The following is an 18,031-nucleotide window of genomic DNA, read 5'->3' on the forward strand; positions in this document are numbered from 1 at the left end:
TGTTATTAGCGCTCGCCGTACTTTCTCTTCTAAGATTACGTCTTTGTGCCTTAATTTAGGTATCGGTTTTGCCCATTCATCTAGCTCCATCTTTTCAAACATTAGTTCGGCCGGTGTGTGCCCTGTGGATGTGTGTGGTAAGTGATTTACTATGTGCTGAAACGGACCCAGGTATTCTATCCATTTCCTTTGGTTCTGTGGTATATATGTGCGGATAAACCTATTAAATTCACGGAAGCACCGTTCGACGGGACTTGCTTCCGGGTGGAACTTGGATACTAAAATATGACGTATGTTTTGTGATTTTAAAAATGATTTCCATTGGTCACATGTAAAATTTGAGGCGTTATCAGTTAGGACTGCCTGTGGTTTCCCGATGCGTGGTATGTAGTCTTCCAGAATTCGCCTTATAATTGGCCCTGACCTAACTGTTTTGACTGCGTACAGCTGGAGATACTTACTAAAAACATCATACAGGGCTACGATGTATTTAACTCCGCCGCGGGCTTGGGGATAAGGACCTGCGGCGTCAATAGATACAAGATCTCTTGGTTGCTTTGGTATTATTGGGTTTAGTGCGTTAAGACTGGTCCTATTCTGATGTTTGACCTTTTGACACACCGCACAGCGTCTGATTACTTGCTCTATACGTCGCCTCATATTAGGGAAATAACAATACGTAGAAATTTTGGCGGCACACTTCAGCACTCCATAGTGCCCCCATGTGCGGTGCGTGTGTTGAATTAAGTTTTCCACGTATTCCTGAGGTATGCACACACACCACTTATCCATTCGTCGGTCTCTTCTGTGAAAGAGGACGCCATTATGTATAATGTAATACTGCTCTAAACGTTCGTGTGTTCTAGCTTGCAATTTTTCCCTTACCTTGCTCCATCTCGGGTCTTCTTCCTGTAAACGTTGCATGTTTTTGCACATTTTAATATAGTATGGTTTAAAAGTTCCATCCTCTATTAAAAGGACCTTGAAGTCTGATGTTTGTTCCTCTAACTCGTGGAAATCGGTAAGACCTTGAGGTAACCGTGATAGTGCATCTGCCAAAACATTCTGTTCCCCTTTTATGTACACTATCTCAAAATCAAACTCTTGGACATACAGGCACCACCTCGCTATTCTCTTATGTAACAACTTGCACGTCAGAAGAAAAGACAAGGCTTGATGATCACAGTAAACTTTGGTATGTTTTCCCCAAAGGTAATATTGAAATTTACGAAACGCCCAAACTACTGCTAATGCTTCTAGCTCAGTTACGGAATAAGATCTTTCACATTCTGTGAGGGTTCTACTGGCAAAACTGATTACATTGACTTCTTCCTTACCATCCTTTGTTATTATTTGAAACAGGCACGCACCGAGCCCCTGATAACTAGCATCGGTGCTTAAACAAAAATCCAATTCCATATTTGGGTGTTTCAGGATAGGCGCGTTAATCAGCGCCTGCTTAATCTGCTGAAAATCATTTTCACATTCTTTAGTCCACAACCAACTGTGGTTTTTACGCAGTAAGTTTAATAGTGAACTACTGTTCAATAATTGTTGTGGCAGGAACTTCCTGAAAAACGAGGCCATACCTAGAAAATCTTTTAATTGTTTCTTAGTATATGGTGTTGGGAAATTCCGTATCGCATCTAGTTTACTGGGGTCAGGTAGAATTCCTACTGGTGAAATAATGTGCCCTAAGAATTTTACTTTTTCCTTTCCGAATTCAGACTTTTTAAAGTTAACTGTGACATTGTATTCATCAAATTTTTGCAAAATCCTTTCCAAAATACTTACATGTTCATCCCATGTTTGAGTTGCAATTAATAAATCATCAACGTAGAGTGTAACCTGGCTAAGCAGTTCCGGTCCAAGAACCCTGTCTAATGCTTCAATAAAGACACCAGCGCTCACATTTAATCCGAAAGGCAGCACCCTAAATTGGTAGCTCCTCCCGGCATTTATGAAAGCTGTATACTTTCTACTCTCTTCATGTAATAAAATTTGCCAGTACGAAGCTTTCAAATCAAGGGATGTTAAATACTTAACGCCATGGAACTTTAATAACTGCTCTTCTAGATTCTCTGGCCTTGTTCTTAGAGGAACGATGATTTTGTTTATTTCCCTCGCGTCTAACACCAACCGCACCGTTCCGTCAGTTTTACCAACTGCGAGAATCGGACTGCAGTAAGGTGAGTGCGATGTTTCAATAACCCTCCAACTAATCATGCGCTCTATTTCCTCTCTTACTGCCTCTTTCTTTGCCCAAGGGGTGCCATAAGACGTTCTACAATAAGTTTCATGCGGGTATACTTCCATTTTATATTCATATCCCTTAATAACACTAGGTTGTTTACGAAAAATGTTATGATATTTGAAGAGTAATTTTGTCAGTTCACTTCGCTGTTCATTGTTAAGACAAGTGGATTTATTTATTTTACTGTCTACTATTTGCTCATCGAGGATCTCCCTACCAGAGTCATCAAGTTCCATCTCCTTTACCACTATGGGTTGAGGGTAGACAAATTTAACATTAATGTCTGGTATCGGCCTAACCTGATTTGTCATTGTAGTTCTTATTAAGTCCATAGTCAGCGTGCGCTCCCCTACATGAAACTGGCATTCCCCGCTGCCAATATCTATTTTTATCCCATATCTTCTGAACACCTCCATACCAAGCATACAGTTCACTATAAGTTTGTCTACCAACAAGAAAGTACACTGCAAAATTACGCCACATATGCTAATGGGTATGCTGGCCTGTAATTTTATAACTTTAGATTTACTTCCCGTCGCCGTTACGATCTTACAGTTCTCTACAGGTAGTGTGGGAACATTTACTTCCCTCGCTATCTCTTTGAACAAGCTAGTAGACATCAGGCTTGTCGACGCGCCAGTATCCAAAACAACTAGTACATCTATGTTTCCCACCTTTACCTTTATTATTGCTTGAATAATTTCACTTACCTTGCGTGTTGTTTCTTTCTCTTCGATAATCAAGTCTTCTTTCATTTCTGCGCCCTTATCATACCTTAAAAATAGATTCCGGATATGCTGTATGTGTAGGTTTGTTTCAGTGTCTGCTTCCTCCTTTCCGTTCCTGTTCGCTTTAGTGTTTAAGTCTCTCATATTAGTACTGTGGCACACTGACAGTTCATTACCTTCTTCCTCTAGTCACGCTCGATTATTATTTCCTGGGGCCGGTAAAGGTATTGTTTCATTTTCTGCCGTCACTTCTACTATGTTTACTGTATGTTCGCGTGCTCGCCAGTTCGTGTCCCGGTTGTTTCGATTTGACTGTACGGGCTGCCTGTTATCTCTCGGATCCCTGTGTTGCATATTCCGTTCCTGGTAATTTGCATTTCCTTGTCGCCCATTGTCGAAGTTTTCCCTCGAATTTCTATTGTCTCTGCCATTACCGTACCTATGGGGCTGATATTTAGTTTCGTACCCTCGGTCACTCTGTGGCTGATGGGTAGACCGATTGTACGGATTTCCGTTGTTGCGCGGCGGTACATATGGATGCCATTCATTCATACGCACACGACCGTTATAATTTCCAAAGCCGTTGCCGTTACCGTAGTTCTTCCCGTTTGGGTTGTGCTCATTACCGTTACGATAACTAGGTGTGGCTTGCCCATCCTCATGAATCAGATCTATTGAGTCGAGCACTGAAAGAAAATACTCCAGATCATATTCGGGAACAGTTATTAATTTTTCCCTAACATTTGCAGGTAACTTGTTCTTTAAGATTTTCAGTACATCGACATGAGATATCGGATTATTCCAGTAACGGGTCTTGTTTAGGTATTTTTCAAAATATCTTCTTAGCCCCCCGAATTTTGAATGATATGGTACTGGGTTAAATACCTCTCGTCTTAACCTCTCCTGGATAGCTGTTGACCAGTATTTATCTAAAAATGCATTCTCATACTGCTCATATGTCTCGCAAAGTTCTGACATCTCCGTAGCCCACAAAAGGGCATCACCCTCGGTGTGTCCTACTACATATTTAATTTTTTGAGCTTCTGTCCAAGTCCTGGGCAGTACGTTTCTAAAGGCTCGGACAAACACCACTGGGTGCGTTCGCTTTTTCTCATTTGAGAATACGGGAAACTGTCGATGTTTTATTAAGCTCTCATCCATTAACAACGCTGTCCAGCACGGCGGAACAGCATTTCCCTGCGGTGATGGTATATTTGTTTCAGCAAAGTTTTGCCCGCTGCTCGCGTCGCGCGTCGACATGCGGTCGCGCGGCGTGGGTTGGGCATTGTTGTCCGCGCCACTGATTCCTCCCATTGGCGGATGGCTGTTTATCGCTCCGCTTACCGCCCCAGGCGATGATATTACCGTACTTTGTTTGTTAACTATTTCGTCTCTTAACCGTTGTTCTAACTGCCTGATATCATGTTCTACGCGTTTTAAGATTTCTTCTTCCTTGTCCCCCATTACTTCCTTTACTGCTTCCACATAGGTACGCTGTTCACGTACGCATTTTTCTGCGAACGTTGTATTGTCGTCCTTTGCCTTGCTCTTTACCGATTCATAAAGGTGCACAATGTCTGAGTTGATCCTCTTGTTTTCTAACTTAAGTAATCCTACCTCCAATGTGATTTTTTCTACATTTTCTGGCAGGTCGTTACAGAAAGAATGTAGTTTCGCTACTTCTGATTGTACATTGTCTAAGTTGACCTGCGTATTCTTTTGCATTGCCTGTAAATTCTCTTGGGTTTCTCTAATTCCGGATAGCTCCTGTCGATACGTGTGTGTTAGTGTTTCAAATTTTTCGCCCACTATGCCTTTTAATTTCTCACCCATATCGTGAACCGAAATTTGTACTTGTTCATTAATTTTACTATCCACCTCCATGGAGATTTGTGAAATCTGCTGTGTGAACTTCGTGTCCAGACTATTGAGTTCTGTGCGCAAATTTTTTACGTCGTCTGAAATGTGTGTCATGTTTGTATTAACCTTCTCGATCTCGGACTTCACTGTGGTCATGTCTGCTTTCATGTTAGTCATGTCTGCTTGTATCGTTTGTAAACTTGACATTTTAGTCTCTAAGCCCGACATTTTTGAATTTATGTCTGCTTTCATTGCATTCATGCTTGTTTGTATGGATTCTGTTAAGGCTCGAAATAAGGCTTGCATATCTTCCGTATTCACTTCCGGCCTACGCCTGTCAACATCTGCGTCCGTACTACGCGCACTGCTCTCATTTAAAATATTCTCTTGCCTCGAGGTGCCATTAGTTACGTCTACTGTAATTAACGTATTGCTTGTAATTAAATGTTCTGTATTCACGGGCGTCGAATGCAACAATGGCATGTCGCGCCCAGCATCCAAATAATCACCGTTAAACAGTTCCAAACCACTCATTGTTGCATTTTGCAAATGAACATCCACTACATTCGCATTATGATTTTCGAATGACATTTCCTTATTGTTTTGACCCTCCATTATAGAAATCCTTATACCACTGCAGTTATCAAAATAAAAATTTTCTTTTTTAAGATTTTACTTCCGCGCTACTTCTCACGCGAAAAAAAAATGCATATACAGTTGTATGTAATTATAGTCTCAGCTATTCTTTAGTCAATATACTTTCTATACTAATAAAGAAATGTCATTATCTCCACTTGACAACAATAGCGTTAATATCTGAAGCTTTAGGTTCTGGAATTTAGGAAATAGGTGGATGGATTTTCTAATAGGTCTACTGGGAACGCATTCTCTATATGCATTGCGCGGTCCTACCTGATTGTTGTCTTGTAAATGGTACTTCCTCTATTGTGCTTTGTTGTGTGCTCTTGGTATTGTCGCCTTTTTCCTTCTAATTTATTTATTATTTCCTTTTGATAGTATTTCTTCGGTATCACATCACAGTCTCCGTCACATCATCAGCGTACATGGAACATAAAGAAATTGTTAACATACATGTATATTCATTTTCCTAACAATACTAGTACTCACAGTTTTGCCCACTGCGTATCGTGCCTGTCACCTGTCGCCACTTTATAATATAATAAAATAATGGAATAGATGATAATAATATGCGTGGCTTCTTAAAATGTATTGAATTAATGAGATTAATTTTTCGGCGTGAATGACAAGCACAATAAGCTGAGCTGTGCCTGGAAATAAGTCCGTATTAGTTCATATTATTTTGCAGGGCGGAGTAGTTTCTTTCTCCGCTGTAGATTTGTGCTTACCATTCTTTATAATACTATGTTTGGTCGCCGCGTTCACCTTTGAAGTCTTGACCGTGTTCCTATTAAGCTTATCGGATCTTCGTAATTTTCCAAAGTACACAGGTGGGCTTCAGTGGTTGTAATTATTGCACTATTTGAAATAACAACTCACACGACCTTTCTGTTAATAAAACAATACTGTATTTTTCTAAACGGTGCACATATAAAATCCACACTCCTCACTTATTCATAGCGACCCCAAAATGGCGGTCTACAATTACTCGCTAAAAAATTGACGTGCTTCTCACTCTTTCACTAGCTGAGCGCGAATCCCTCCTTGCTCCTACCGGTATCAGAAAAAATCCTCTGTTTATTAACAACTGAAAGTCAAAAAATACATGACGGTAGGCATAGGCTCTATGATGGGCTACCGCTTCATCTTGTCTCTTTGCCTTTAAGGAAGACGAAAACATAAAGAAAATGCAAAAGGTTTATCACATGGTTAACACGCATCTTAGTTTGTATAAATTCAAACGACTGCCATTCGGGTGTGCATCCGCCCCTGCATTGTTCCAGCAATATCTACAAACTGTTTGTGCGTCAGTTCGTTCTTGCTTCCCACGCCCGGGTTCCCGGGTTCGATTCCCGGCGGGGTCAGGGATTTTCTCTGCCTTGTGATGGCTGGGTGTTGTGTGCTGTCCTTAGGTTAGTTAGGTTTATGTAGTTCTAAGTTCTAGGGGACTGATGAGCATAGCTGTTAAGTCCCATAGTGCTCAGAGCCATTTGAACCATTTTCTTTTTTGCGTCGGTCCCTACTGCAGCAAACTATCTGGACGATATTGTGATCTCCGGAAACACGGAAGAAGAACATTTAGCCAATCTCAGAACATTATTTCAGGTCTTGCGGAAAAATTGTCTTCGCTTACGCACAAAGATGTGTTTTTTGCTCGTGACTTGCCATACTTGGCCCATGTACTCAATGCCTAAGGCATACATCCCAGTCCCACGCACCTCCGTGCCATACAAGACTTGCTGGGAAAAATCAACTATTATCATAAATATGTGCCGCATGCCTCTTCCATTTCCGTTCCGCTTCATCGCTTACGCCGTTAAGGTGTTCCGTTCGTCGGACGACGGAATACGAACGCGCCTTTCGCCGGTTGAAATCGGCGTTGCTTTCCAATATTTGCCTTACGCCACTCGATCCCCAGAAGCCCCTTTTGTTGGTGGTGGATGCATCGGATTTCGGGATCGGTGCTGTGCTTGCGCACAAAGATGGCTCGCCCGATCGCCCTATTGTCTTTTGCTCTCGTCTGCGCAAAGAAATTATTCACAGATCGAGAAAGAAGCATTGGCTCTTGTATTTGGTGTTACAAAATTTCATGACTTCTTGTATGGTCGTCACTTTACCATAATCACAGACCACAAACCTTTGACATCGCTTTTTCATCCGAACAAGCCTGTACCTCCTCGTACAGCGCAGAAATTCATTCGCTCGTCTATTTTCCTCTCGCAGTACCGCTACGATATCTTGTATCGGTCCACTGCTAAGCACGGAAACGCCGATGTGTTGTCACGTTTGCCTGTTGCTGAGGATAGGGAATTCGATTCCTCCGAACTTGCTTGCATGTTCATTGATTCGGAAACCGATGACGTGGTCGAATCGTTTCCGATTGATTTTCGTCGTGCCGACCCTGTCCTTGCTACCGTTCTGCGTTTTGTTGCTACTCAATGGCCCTTGTCAAAGTCACGGATCGGGGACCCGTTGGTTCACCGATTTTTTGCTCACAAGGAGAGACTTTTTGTTCGACGTGGTGTTTTGCTTTTGCGTTTTGATAATGATCAGTCCAGGGTCGTGGTCCCACGTTCGTTACAGTCCTCTGTCTTAAAGCTTCTCCACCAAGGCCATTGGGGAATAGTGCGAACGAAACAACTTGCTCTTCAGCACTGTACTTGGTTCGGGATCGATGCCGCGATTACGAATATGTGCTCTTCTTGCATGGTGTGTGCCGAACAACAATCAGCACCGCCGCGGAAGTTCTTTGCATGGCCAAAAGCCACTTCCCCTTGGCAACGCTTACACATCGCTTTTGCTGGTCCACTCTGGAATGATCGATTCATTCAGTAATTTTCCTTTTGTTGTCTGTCTTCCACGACTTCATCTGCCACCATCCAAGCGTTATCCGCTATCTTTTGCATTGGAGGTCTTCCACAGACAATTGTTTCCGACAATGGCTCACAATTCATAACCGCAGAATTTCATTCACTCTGCAAGGCCAATGGTTTTCAACATCTGACGCCGGCTCCGTTTTCGCCACAGTCAAACGGTGCCGCTGAACGATTGGTCAGGACTTTCAAGTCACAGATGTTGAAGTTGAAAGAGTCGCATTCTCGGGAGGACGCGTCATTGCTCTTTTTGTCCTCGTATCGCTCTCAGCCCCGAGATGGTCGATCGCCGGCTGAGTTGCTCCACGGTCGACATCATCGAACCTTGATGTCTGTGCTACATCCGCCACATCAGGTTCCCGTGCAGCGGCAGACACCTGGTTTTGCCACTATCGAGGTTCACGGCGTTGGCTCACAGGGCGCATTTTTAGCTGCCTCGGACGCGCTGTGTATCTGGTTTTGGGTGCCTCTGGTGAGGTGCGCCGGCATCTCAATCACCTGCGACTCTGTCGTCGCACGAGATCTGGCGCTCGCCGTCTGCTTTCAGCGACGGTGCCTTCCGGTCATCGCCCCGGGGACCCATCTACTGGCTCGCTTCAGCCCCAGGTGTTACCGACGGTGCCTTCCATTTCGCCCATGGCGACGCGCCACCGCCGCCGCCTGTTCTCCCGTCGGCGACGCGTCGCGTGCCCCCCTGGGTTACGCGACGCCGATCGCTTCCCGGGACCAGTTGTCCTCCGACATGGAACTCTTGCCCGCTCCGGACTAAATGTCGTCTTCGCCCGTCGGGTGCCCCGGCCCGATGGAGGTCTACCCTTCGACCCATCCTGTCTCTCTAAGGGCGCATACATCGCAGGTTGGCGTGCACCCTGGAGCAGGTTTTCAGGCGTTTCCTAGCTCCCCGCGGTCCGAATGGCAGGGTGCGGGTGGCACAGCCTCGCCTGTTGTTAGGCTCCCCACGTCGTCGCATACGTCAACATGAGGTCCTCCCCACGGCGGGCAGAGGCCTTATACCACAACCGTTCGCCGATTTGCGGGGGAGGAATATGGTGTCACAGCCAGATACCACACTTGCTATGTGGTAGCCTTTAAATCAGCTGCGGCCCGTTAGTATACGTCGGACCCGCGTGTCGGCACTATCAGTGATTGCAGACCGAGCGCCGCCACACGGCAGGTCTAGTCTAGAGACTCCCAGCACTCGCCCCAGTTGTACAGCCGACTTTGCTAGCGATGGTTCACTGACTACAGACGCTCTCATTTCCAGAGACGACAGTTTAGCATAGCCTTCAGCTACGTCATTTGCTACGACCTAGCAAGGCGCCATATTCAGTTACTATTGACATTGATATTGTGAATCATGTACCGTCAAGAGCGACGTTCATCATTAATGGATTAAAGTTAAGTGTCAAATCAGGTACGTCTACTTTCTGAATTCTAATTTCCTTGTCATATTCCAGACCTCACGTCAGTATAGTTCTTCCCTCCTCACGCCAGCCTGCGTGAGCTAAAGCGCGTGTATTTCTGCCTCCTCTAGTAACACGGTGTTGGCTCTTCTGCCAACACAGCGTGCGGAAGGGACACTTTAGTTACAAAATGAAAGAAAGAGATGCCAATATCGTCAACATCATCGTTCGACTTATGATACATCTATTCTTAATTTTGTATACAGTTTGCCTGCAAAACACAATTCAGTTACTTCGTTTTTATTAAGGCAGATACATCTGTCAAAAATTGGCTGTGTAATACAGTTGTCTCAAATATCTACCCGAATTGCAACAACCTACTGTTTGCAATAGACGATATTCTAGAAAGTGGGGAAGATAATCGTTAACTGCTCATGTTTCTACTGTGTATGAAGCAAGTCAAAGCTCAGCGTGTTCTAATGTATGAAATTTATTTTGTAATAAAATATATATCTTTAGTACCTTTTTGCCTTCATTCCCTTTGTAATGTATTACATGTCAGTATAGTAAGCAATATTCTAATTATGAGGCAGATGTGGAAATAATGTGTTGATGTTATACAACCGCACACTACAGATGAAATTTAATGACGAGATAGAGGTGTAAAGAGGGAGAGAGAGAGAGAGAGAGAGAGAGAGAGAGAGAGAGAGAGAGAGAGAGAGATGAAATGCACTGTTATGCAGAGTGAAAAATTTTACAGAAGTGGAACATTATCCAGTGTGCGTGTGTGTGTGTGTGTGTGTGTGTGTGTGTGTGTGTGTGTGTTTGTGAACATTTTATTGGGAGAATAATGTCTTTGAACTTGACGTCAGTTGTTTCAGATATCTTTAAACATCACGCCGGTTCAAACGACGTTAACGCAATATTTTTGGAAGTACTGCATACTTGACGCCAACTCAACTAAAGCTTTCCTAAGTTCACAGAATTCTGAATGATTGCTCCATTTTAATACTACACTTATGAAACACAACAGTATGAATTATATCAACTACTGGATGGATTTTAATCAAACTTGGTCCGCATATTCGTTACTGCCAGGCAGCAATTGCTGTTGGGGTAAGAACCGTGTACCTATCAGAGGGCAGGAGATATGATGTCATAAATAATCCAGTGGGTGAGAGACTGCTACATTATGCGTGACGCTTAAATTTATTCCTTCTGTGCTACTGATTCTGTTCGCAGTAAATTCATTATAAAGTAATCACATATGCCGATAAATGCATCTATAAAGTTGTAGCATGGTACTGCACGTGGTTCAGGAGGTATTAGGTCATATACACTGACTTGAGAGAAAAATTGTCGCATTGTGCATGACGTTCAAACATATTACTTCTTTCTTGCTAACTTTATTCACAGCTCATATAGTGAACTGTATTCACATACGCTACTGAATGTATGTATAAAATTATATGATTCTATGACACAAAGATAGAACATATGACGCCATGAACACTGATATGCGTGTATAAAGGTCGCATTATGTGTGAAGTTTTAATAAATTTATTCTTTATTATTAAGCAACTGTGGACCCGAGTCAACTGAAGGATATCACTGACACCTAGCAATTCATTTGACAGCTTTCAGCTGTGAAGTGCAAACGGCTGTAGGCAAAAACAACAGCTTTCTATAGAGCTATGATGAGGTGTTGGCATACAGACGTTTAGAAAACTGCGTTAGACCAATAACATCTAGAGTCAAGGCCAAACAACCGTACCGTGACGTCACAGCCAAGCGGCGATGGCAATATAAAGCAGCCAACACCCGTTCACCAAAATGGTGCTTTTTGAGTCACTACTCGAATGAGGTTAGTTAACTGAGAAAACACACATAGTTGTTTATGTGGAAATGTGGTAAAACCCATTAAGAATGCATAACTGCGATTAATTTCGTGCATAGCAAATACAAAATGATTAAAAAATTTGTAAAACAAAAGTGCGCTATTTTCATGCGTATGGACTATTAGGAACATCTGGGGCATTTTTAAATGGTGCCTACAGTAGTTGCTTACTAAAAGATTCACATATTTCCAAGTAATATTGTCGTACAATGACAATGAGGCAGTCACATCACAGTCGGTCGTATTCAGACAATTATTTGTTTCCAACAGAGCATCAAGAACAAATTCAGTGACTAGAATTTTGTTTAATGAAACTCCTTTTGAACAGATCTCCACTTTCAAATAATTATGAATCACAATGTGTACTAAGTAATGGGACGACACTGATAGATCGATACACGTAGAAATAAGACAGTCTTCTTTCACAGTCTTCACTTAATTGTTCTATAAAACCGCTACATCAACGTCATCTTTCAGTGCTTGGATGCTGTGTTACGAAATACTATTGAAATACTCATTATGGTTGGTTAAGGAGATTGACTGAGAAATGGAGTGGAGCAGATAGACAGAGAGGGCAGGGAAACAGGAGAGAGACAGAGAGACGGGGAAGGGACATGGACTAAGAGAAGACTGGAAGAAATACATACCCGGGTAATGCTAGGTGCTCAGCTTAACGTCTTTGAACATGTAAATTTTATGCAAATGTCTTTGAAGATAATGGCAATTCAAGTGAAGCTTCTTTGTTTTCGGAAATACTGCTAATCTTCGAACTTGATTCAAGTAACTGACTGCCTCATTTTAGTACTGTACTGTGATTGGCTGGGGAGTTGATGGAGGAGTGGGATTATGGTTGAGGGAGGGGAAAGTAAGAATAGGGGCTTGACTTGTCACATGATGGTGTGATGAAGATGATGATCCGAGGTCAATGATCACGGGCGAGAATTTACTGCTATCCTGCACTGCGAATTCATTGTGCCTGCACATAAGCAAAGCAAAGGCATATACACTTGAGCTAAAACGCATGCAATGTAGATCAGTACCAATTGCTTCCTAGTAGTCTCTGATTAGGTCTGCAGCTTTAGAAGAGGAAATTATGGGCATATAAACTTGGTTTAGATCATAACTTAACACTCTTATTACAAATTATGTTCAGATGGTGATACGCAGCAGTCAGTTGCTGGACTGGCATGTCTTAAGTAACAGTCATAATTTGATTTATAATCATTACTATCCAAACTTAGTTTCCATCACCTAGTAGTGAGTTAACGATCGTAATTAGTAACATCAGTGACTGCCAGAAGAATCCGTCTACCACTATATCAATTTCCTATTTTCCTTATTAGGGTCTTGCGTGTAATTTTCGCTGTCGCTCAGTTGACTGCTCGGTGGGCCAAGCCGAACAGCCCAGGCCAATGGCTCAATGTTATGCACGATTCCCCCCGGAGTTGTGGGCCTTACCTTTTAGAGCAGAGTGCAAGCTACAACGACCACTTGCGACAGATATGGAACGCCGAAGCCACGATTGTCAGGGATGGTGATAGCTGGAGCCTTACTGCCGGTTTCACATAATGCTTTCCACAATGTGGGTGCAGGACTGCATTCACAGAAGTACTTAATCTGGCATGACTAACGCCTGCACTCGCAGAGAATCGCAGTGTTTGGTAGGAGGGACATCTGGGCAAAGAAAACTTCAAAGAAAGTTCGTAGTGGGCTAAGAAGTCGCGTTCCGAGAAGACTACGGTTCAGATGGCTCTGAGAACAATGGGACTTAACATCTGAGGTCATTATTCCCCTAGAACTTAGAACTACTTAAACCTAAATAACCTAAGGACATCACACACATCCATGCCCGAAGCAGGATTCGAACCTGCGGTCGTAGTGGTCGCGCAGTTCCAGACTGAAGCGCCTAGAACCCCTCGGTCACTGATGCCGGCCCGAGAATACTATGGGATGGGAAAAAAGTGATAGATAAACGTATTGGTGTGCCATCGGAAGCAGCTGGCCTGCTTTGTGAACAGAAATCCTTTCCACTTCGAAGAGGCAAAGGTCACCACTTTACGTTAGGTGGACGACATCGGCCCTGATAAGTTGGAAGAAGCCTCCTTGTTGGGTAACCTCAATAAACGGCATAGCAGGGAGAAGCTGGACACACGATTTTTCGAGAAGTGCATGCATGAAGGTGACCATTAGCTAAAACATCGAAGCGGTCTATTATATTACGACTGGTTAATATTGCAAAATTTTCATAAGGGAAGGAGATTTTTCACTTGGAAACAATATATCATTGACCAGCACTTAGAAGTTTCATTCTTAAAGGTGCTCAAGAATTGTGCATATTTGTAGAGTGAAGAACGAACTTACAGATCAATACAGAGTACACTTCTGTGTGATGTAAGGTGGAGCACACTTTGGTTCAAGGAGCAGTAGTGTAGACTTCAACGTGGAACGTGGTGTAGGAAACTTCTGGTCGAGGCACGGTAGAAAACGCTTCACTTAGATACATCTTGATACTGGAGGCAGAGCTGCTGTGTTGGAGTTTGCGGCATGTTCTGACGCCCACTACGCTTCACGCATCGGGGGACAGGGTCAAAGGTTGCGGCTTAGGCGAGCAGGGCACGAGAAGTAACGTGCTTCTGTAAATATAGTGTTGGGAGTAATCTAATCACAGTATCAAATACTTTCATGATTAACTGGAGTAATTGGAAACTCATTACGGCTCAATAGAAAATGCTAGTTACATGTGTAATTGTTCCACTCTTCTGCCAAATTCGGGCAAATTCAGGTGTTCAGCTGAGCCGTAGTTGTGTCCGGCTCTTCGAAAAGCGCGACAGGCGGAGTGCTTTCGCTTCGCGTCTAGTGTTTGCAGTGACGCTTTCGGTTTGCCGCGCTGTTTGGATCGCTACCGCCCTCTGGCGGGAGGTGGAGCAAGTGTACGGTCGGGTGACGATCGAGGAGTACGTACTGGGCTGTGACCGAGAGAGGTGGTGGCGCGAACGGGGCCCTGTTGTTGGGGGTCATCAACCGCTCGCCACGTGCTTTGGCCGACCTCTTGGCTGTCAGGGGCTAAGTCTGCCTTACCCGCATGTACGTGGCTTATGAGGCTTAGAAGCCGTGGTGGAGGAGATCAGCGCGTGGGACAGTATGTCTTCTTATCGGCAGTTGAAGCCACTGGCAGCAGTTGGCTCTGACGAGCATGTGCAACGTGTTCCCGGCGATTGTCTTAGCCCGGTGGTGCCTAGTGTCCGAGAACAAGACAGCTAACGTGTGACCTGTTTTGGGTTTTGGAGTCCTGTTTGCGCAACCTAGTTATCATGCACACAAATGTATTGCTGCCGAGTGAGGTTAGCCCTAATCTTGTGAAACTGAGCTTTCAGTGTCTGGCTCGTCTGCAAATTAATTAATTTAACCTTTGTGGTGGTTTTTTTTTTTTTTTTTTTTTGCTTTCAATGGTGAACTTCTTGTCATTCATTTGAGTATGTTTCGCCGTTAATGATAACTGTAAGATAGCAAGGTCTTGAAGGGCTTGCGTATCGTGACTGTATTTTGGCTACTGTTTAATTTAATTTCTTGTTTATCGGTCTGGTGAAAACTTATGCCAAGATTACTAATTTCCGCCTGTGGTCCGGAAGTTGGCTTGAAGGTAAATCCGTGGGTAAATCTTTACTGGACCTAACTGTTAACTGATCTTGCGTTGATCTAATGCCATTATTAAATCGTTTCTTGTGTGCTATAAATTGTATTACGATAGATAAGGAGACAGGGCACATTCTGTGGTTGAGGGGTAGGCACGGTTGCTGCTTTGCGCGTAGCGTCACTCGCTATCATTTCCCGCGTTAGTACGGGCGGCGTGAGATTTGTTTGCTCGCGTTTGTATGGCCGCTAGTCAGCTGTGCCTACGCCCGCTTCAGGGTGTGCCGTGTTTCGTAAGGCGTACGCCGACTTTGTCACTGTTACTCCCGTGTTGTTGTCGGTCGCTTACCGAAACGTTAGTCTGTTTTAGCATGGTGACCACTGGGCCGTGACAATGTCGGTTGATGACCAGCGTTGGGGCGGTCGTCCGCTCTCAGTGGCTTCGGCCGCTTGGACTTGGCAGTTACCTTCTGGTTAAACAGATCAGACTTGTTTATTTGCAGTAAATTCCCAAGTAGTTTGTGAGAAAAGTTGTAACTGAGCTTTTTATGATTTTACACAATTCAAGCATTTTGGTAAGGCATTTTCCTATCTATGTTTTATTTAGATGAGAATTCTTTATTGGGGTTATTCACCTGTTGAAGCTTAACATAAAATTTGTAACTTAGCTTTCATGATTTTATTTAATTTAAGCATTCTTGTAAAGCAGTCATTTATCTACGTTTTATTGATTGGTTATTCTTTATTGGTGTTATTCACTGGTTGAAGGTTAACATATGTTTGTAACCAAGTATATGTCCTTGCTTAATTGAGATTTGTTAAGAGCCTTTATTGCTGGAAGATCATTAAAGCTTGGGTGCTTGTAATTGTGAATACTGTTGTCTATGTTGTGGGCTACCGTTCCACTTCCAAAGCCAAGCTGTCCTATCTACCAGTACATAGAGAAAATTTGCCAGCTATTTAAAAGAGTTTTTTTTTTTTAAATTGTTGTCTCATATATAAAATCTTATTATTGGGAAGTTGTTAACGCCATACCTTGCAATCTCCTTTTCATAAAGAAAATTTGCCACCTATTGGAAATTGTTTTTGAAATTTTTTTTAAGAAATGCCAGACTTAAAAAATTATTATTGAGAAAGTCTTTTAAAATAAAATGGTATCTTTAGCAGTGTGTGTTATTTCACCAGCACCTCCTGGCCCCTACATCCACGATAACGTTTTGGTATAACCTGTATACTTGAGTTGTTGTTTGTGAACCACCCTATCTGATGGTTACGGGTGTGACGATGTACTTATTGTTCTAGTGAAGTACTCGTGTTTCCGCCCAACACTCGCACTCTTACCACTTTGTCGAGGTGCGACCGCAGCCGCTCCCGCAGCGGCACGCCTTTCTTGTCCCTGACGAGCACGTAGACCGTGGAGACGCCGGGGCAGGAGCGCAGCAGCTTCTCGAGTACGAGGCTGCCGACGAAGCCGGTGGCGCCCGTGAGGAAGACCGCCGCGCCGTCGTAGAAGGCGGCGACGCGGCTGCGCCGGTCCAGCACTCCAGGCGGCCACCAGTCCACGGGCAACTCCTCCAGCTCCCTCTGCTCGTCCTCGGGCGTCATCACGCGGGGATGCAGCTCGCAGCACGGCATCCTGCCTCTCCACTGCTCTGCACTCGTAACACGATGAACGAACATCAGAAGGTTCGAAATAACACAAAATGTCATCCACATCTATACTACTGGTCATTAAAAATGCTACACCAATAAGATGAAGTGCTACAGACGCGAAATTTAACCTACAGGAAGAAGATGCTGTGATATGAAAATGATTAGTTTTTCAGAGCATTCACACAAGCTTGGCGCCGGTGGCTACACCTACAACGTGCTGACATGTGGCAAAGTTTCCAAACGATTTCTCATACACAAACAGCAGTTGACCGGCGTTGCCTGGTGAAACGTTGTTGTGATGCCTCGAGTGAGGAGGAGAAATGCGTACCATCACGTTTCCGACTTTGATAAAGGTCGGATTGTAACCTATCGCGATTGCAGTTTATCGTATTGCGACATTGCTCCTCGCGTTGGCCGACATCCAATGACTGTTAGCGGAATATGGAATCGGTGCGTTCAGGAGGGTAATACGGAACGCCGTGCTGGATCTAAACGGCCTCATATCACTAGCAGTCGAGATGACAGGCATCTCATCCGCATGACTGTAAGGGATCGTGTAGCCACATCTCGATCCCTGTGTTAACAGACAACAGACAACAGACAACAACCATCTGCACGAACAGTTCGACGACGTTAGCAGCAGCATCGACTATCAGCTCGGGGACCATCACTGCGATTACCCTTGACGCTGCATCATAGAGAGAAGCGCCTGCTATGGTGTACTCAACGACGAACCTGGGTGCACGAATGGCAAAACGTCATTTTTTCGGAGGAATCCAGGTCCTGTTTACAGCATCCTGATGGTCGTATCCGTGTTTGGCGACATCGCGGTGAACGCACATTGGAAGCGTGTATTCGTCCGCCGTACTGGCATATCACCCGGCGTGATGGTTTGGGGTGCCATTGGTTATACGTCTCGGTCACCTCTTATTCGCACTGATGGGACTTTGAACAGTGGACATTACATTTCAGATCTGTTACGACCTGTCGCTCTACCCTTCTTTCGATCTCAGCGAAACTCTACATTTCAGCAGGATAATGCACGACCGCATGTTGCAGGTCCTGTACGGGCCTTCCTGGATACAGAAAATGTT

General features: G+C 43.9%; 1 protein-coding gene across 1 annotated transcript in view; it reads right to left on the minus strand.

Moving 5' to 3' along the window:
- The window catches only part of LOC126101474 (fatty acyl-CoA reductase 2-like), a 229,526-nt gene extending 212,608 nt beyond the window's left edge, over positions 1 to 16,918 (minus strand). The window contains exon 1 of the mRNA XM_049912124.1: positions 16,626 to 16,918. Within this exon, the coding sequence (XP_049768081.1) occupies positions 16,626 to 16,889 (264 nt within the window). The 5' untranslated portion in view covers positions 16,890 to 16,918. The remainder of the gene's footprint in view (positions 1 to 16,625) is intronic.
- Positions 16,919 to 18,031: the final 1,113 nt, after the last annotated feature.

Source organism: Schistocerca cancellata, chromosome 9 (assembly GCF_023864275.1).
Source record: "Schistocerca cancellata isolate TAMUIC-IGC-003103 chromosome 9, iqSchCanc2.1, whole genome shotgun sequence".
In the NCBI taxonomy this organism is placed as follows: Eukaryota; Metazoa; Arthropoda; class Insecta; order Orthoptera; family Acrididae; genus Schistocerca; species Schistocerca cancellata.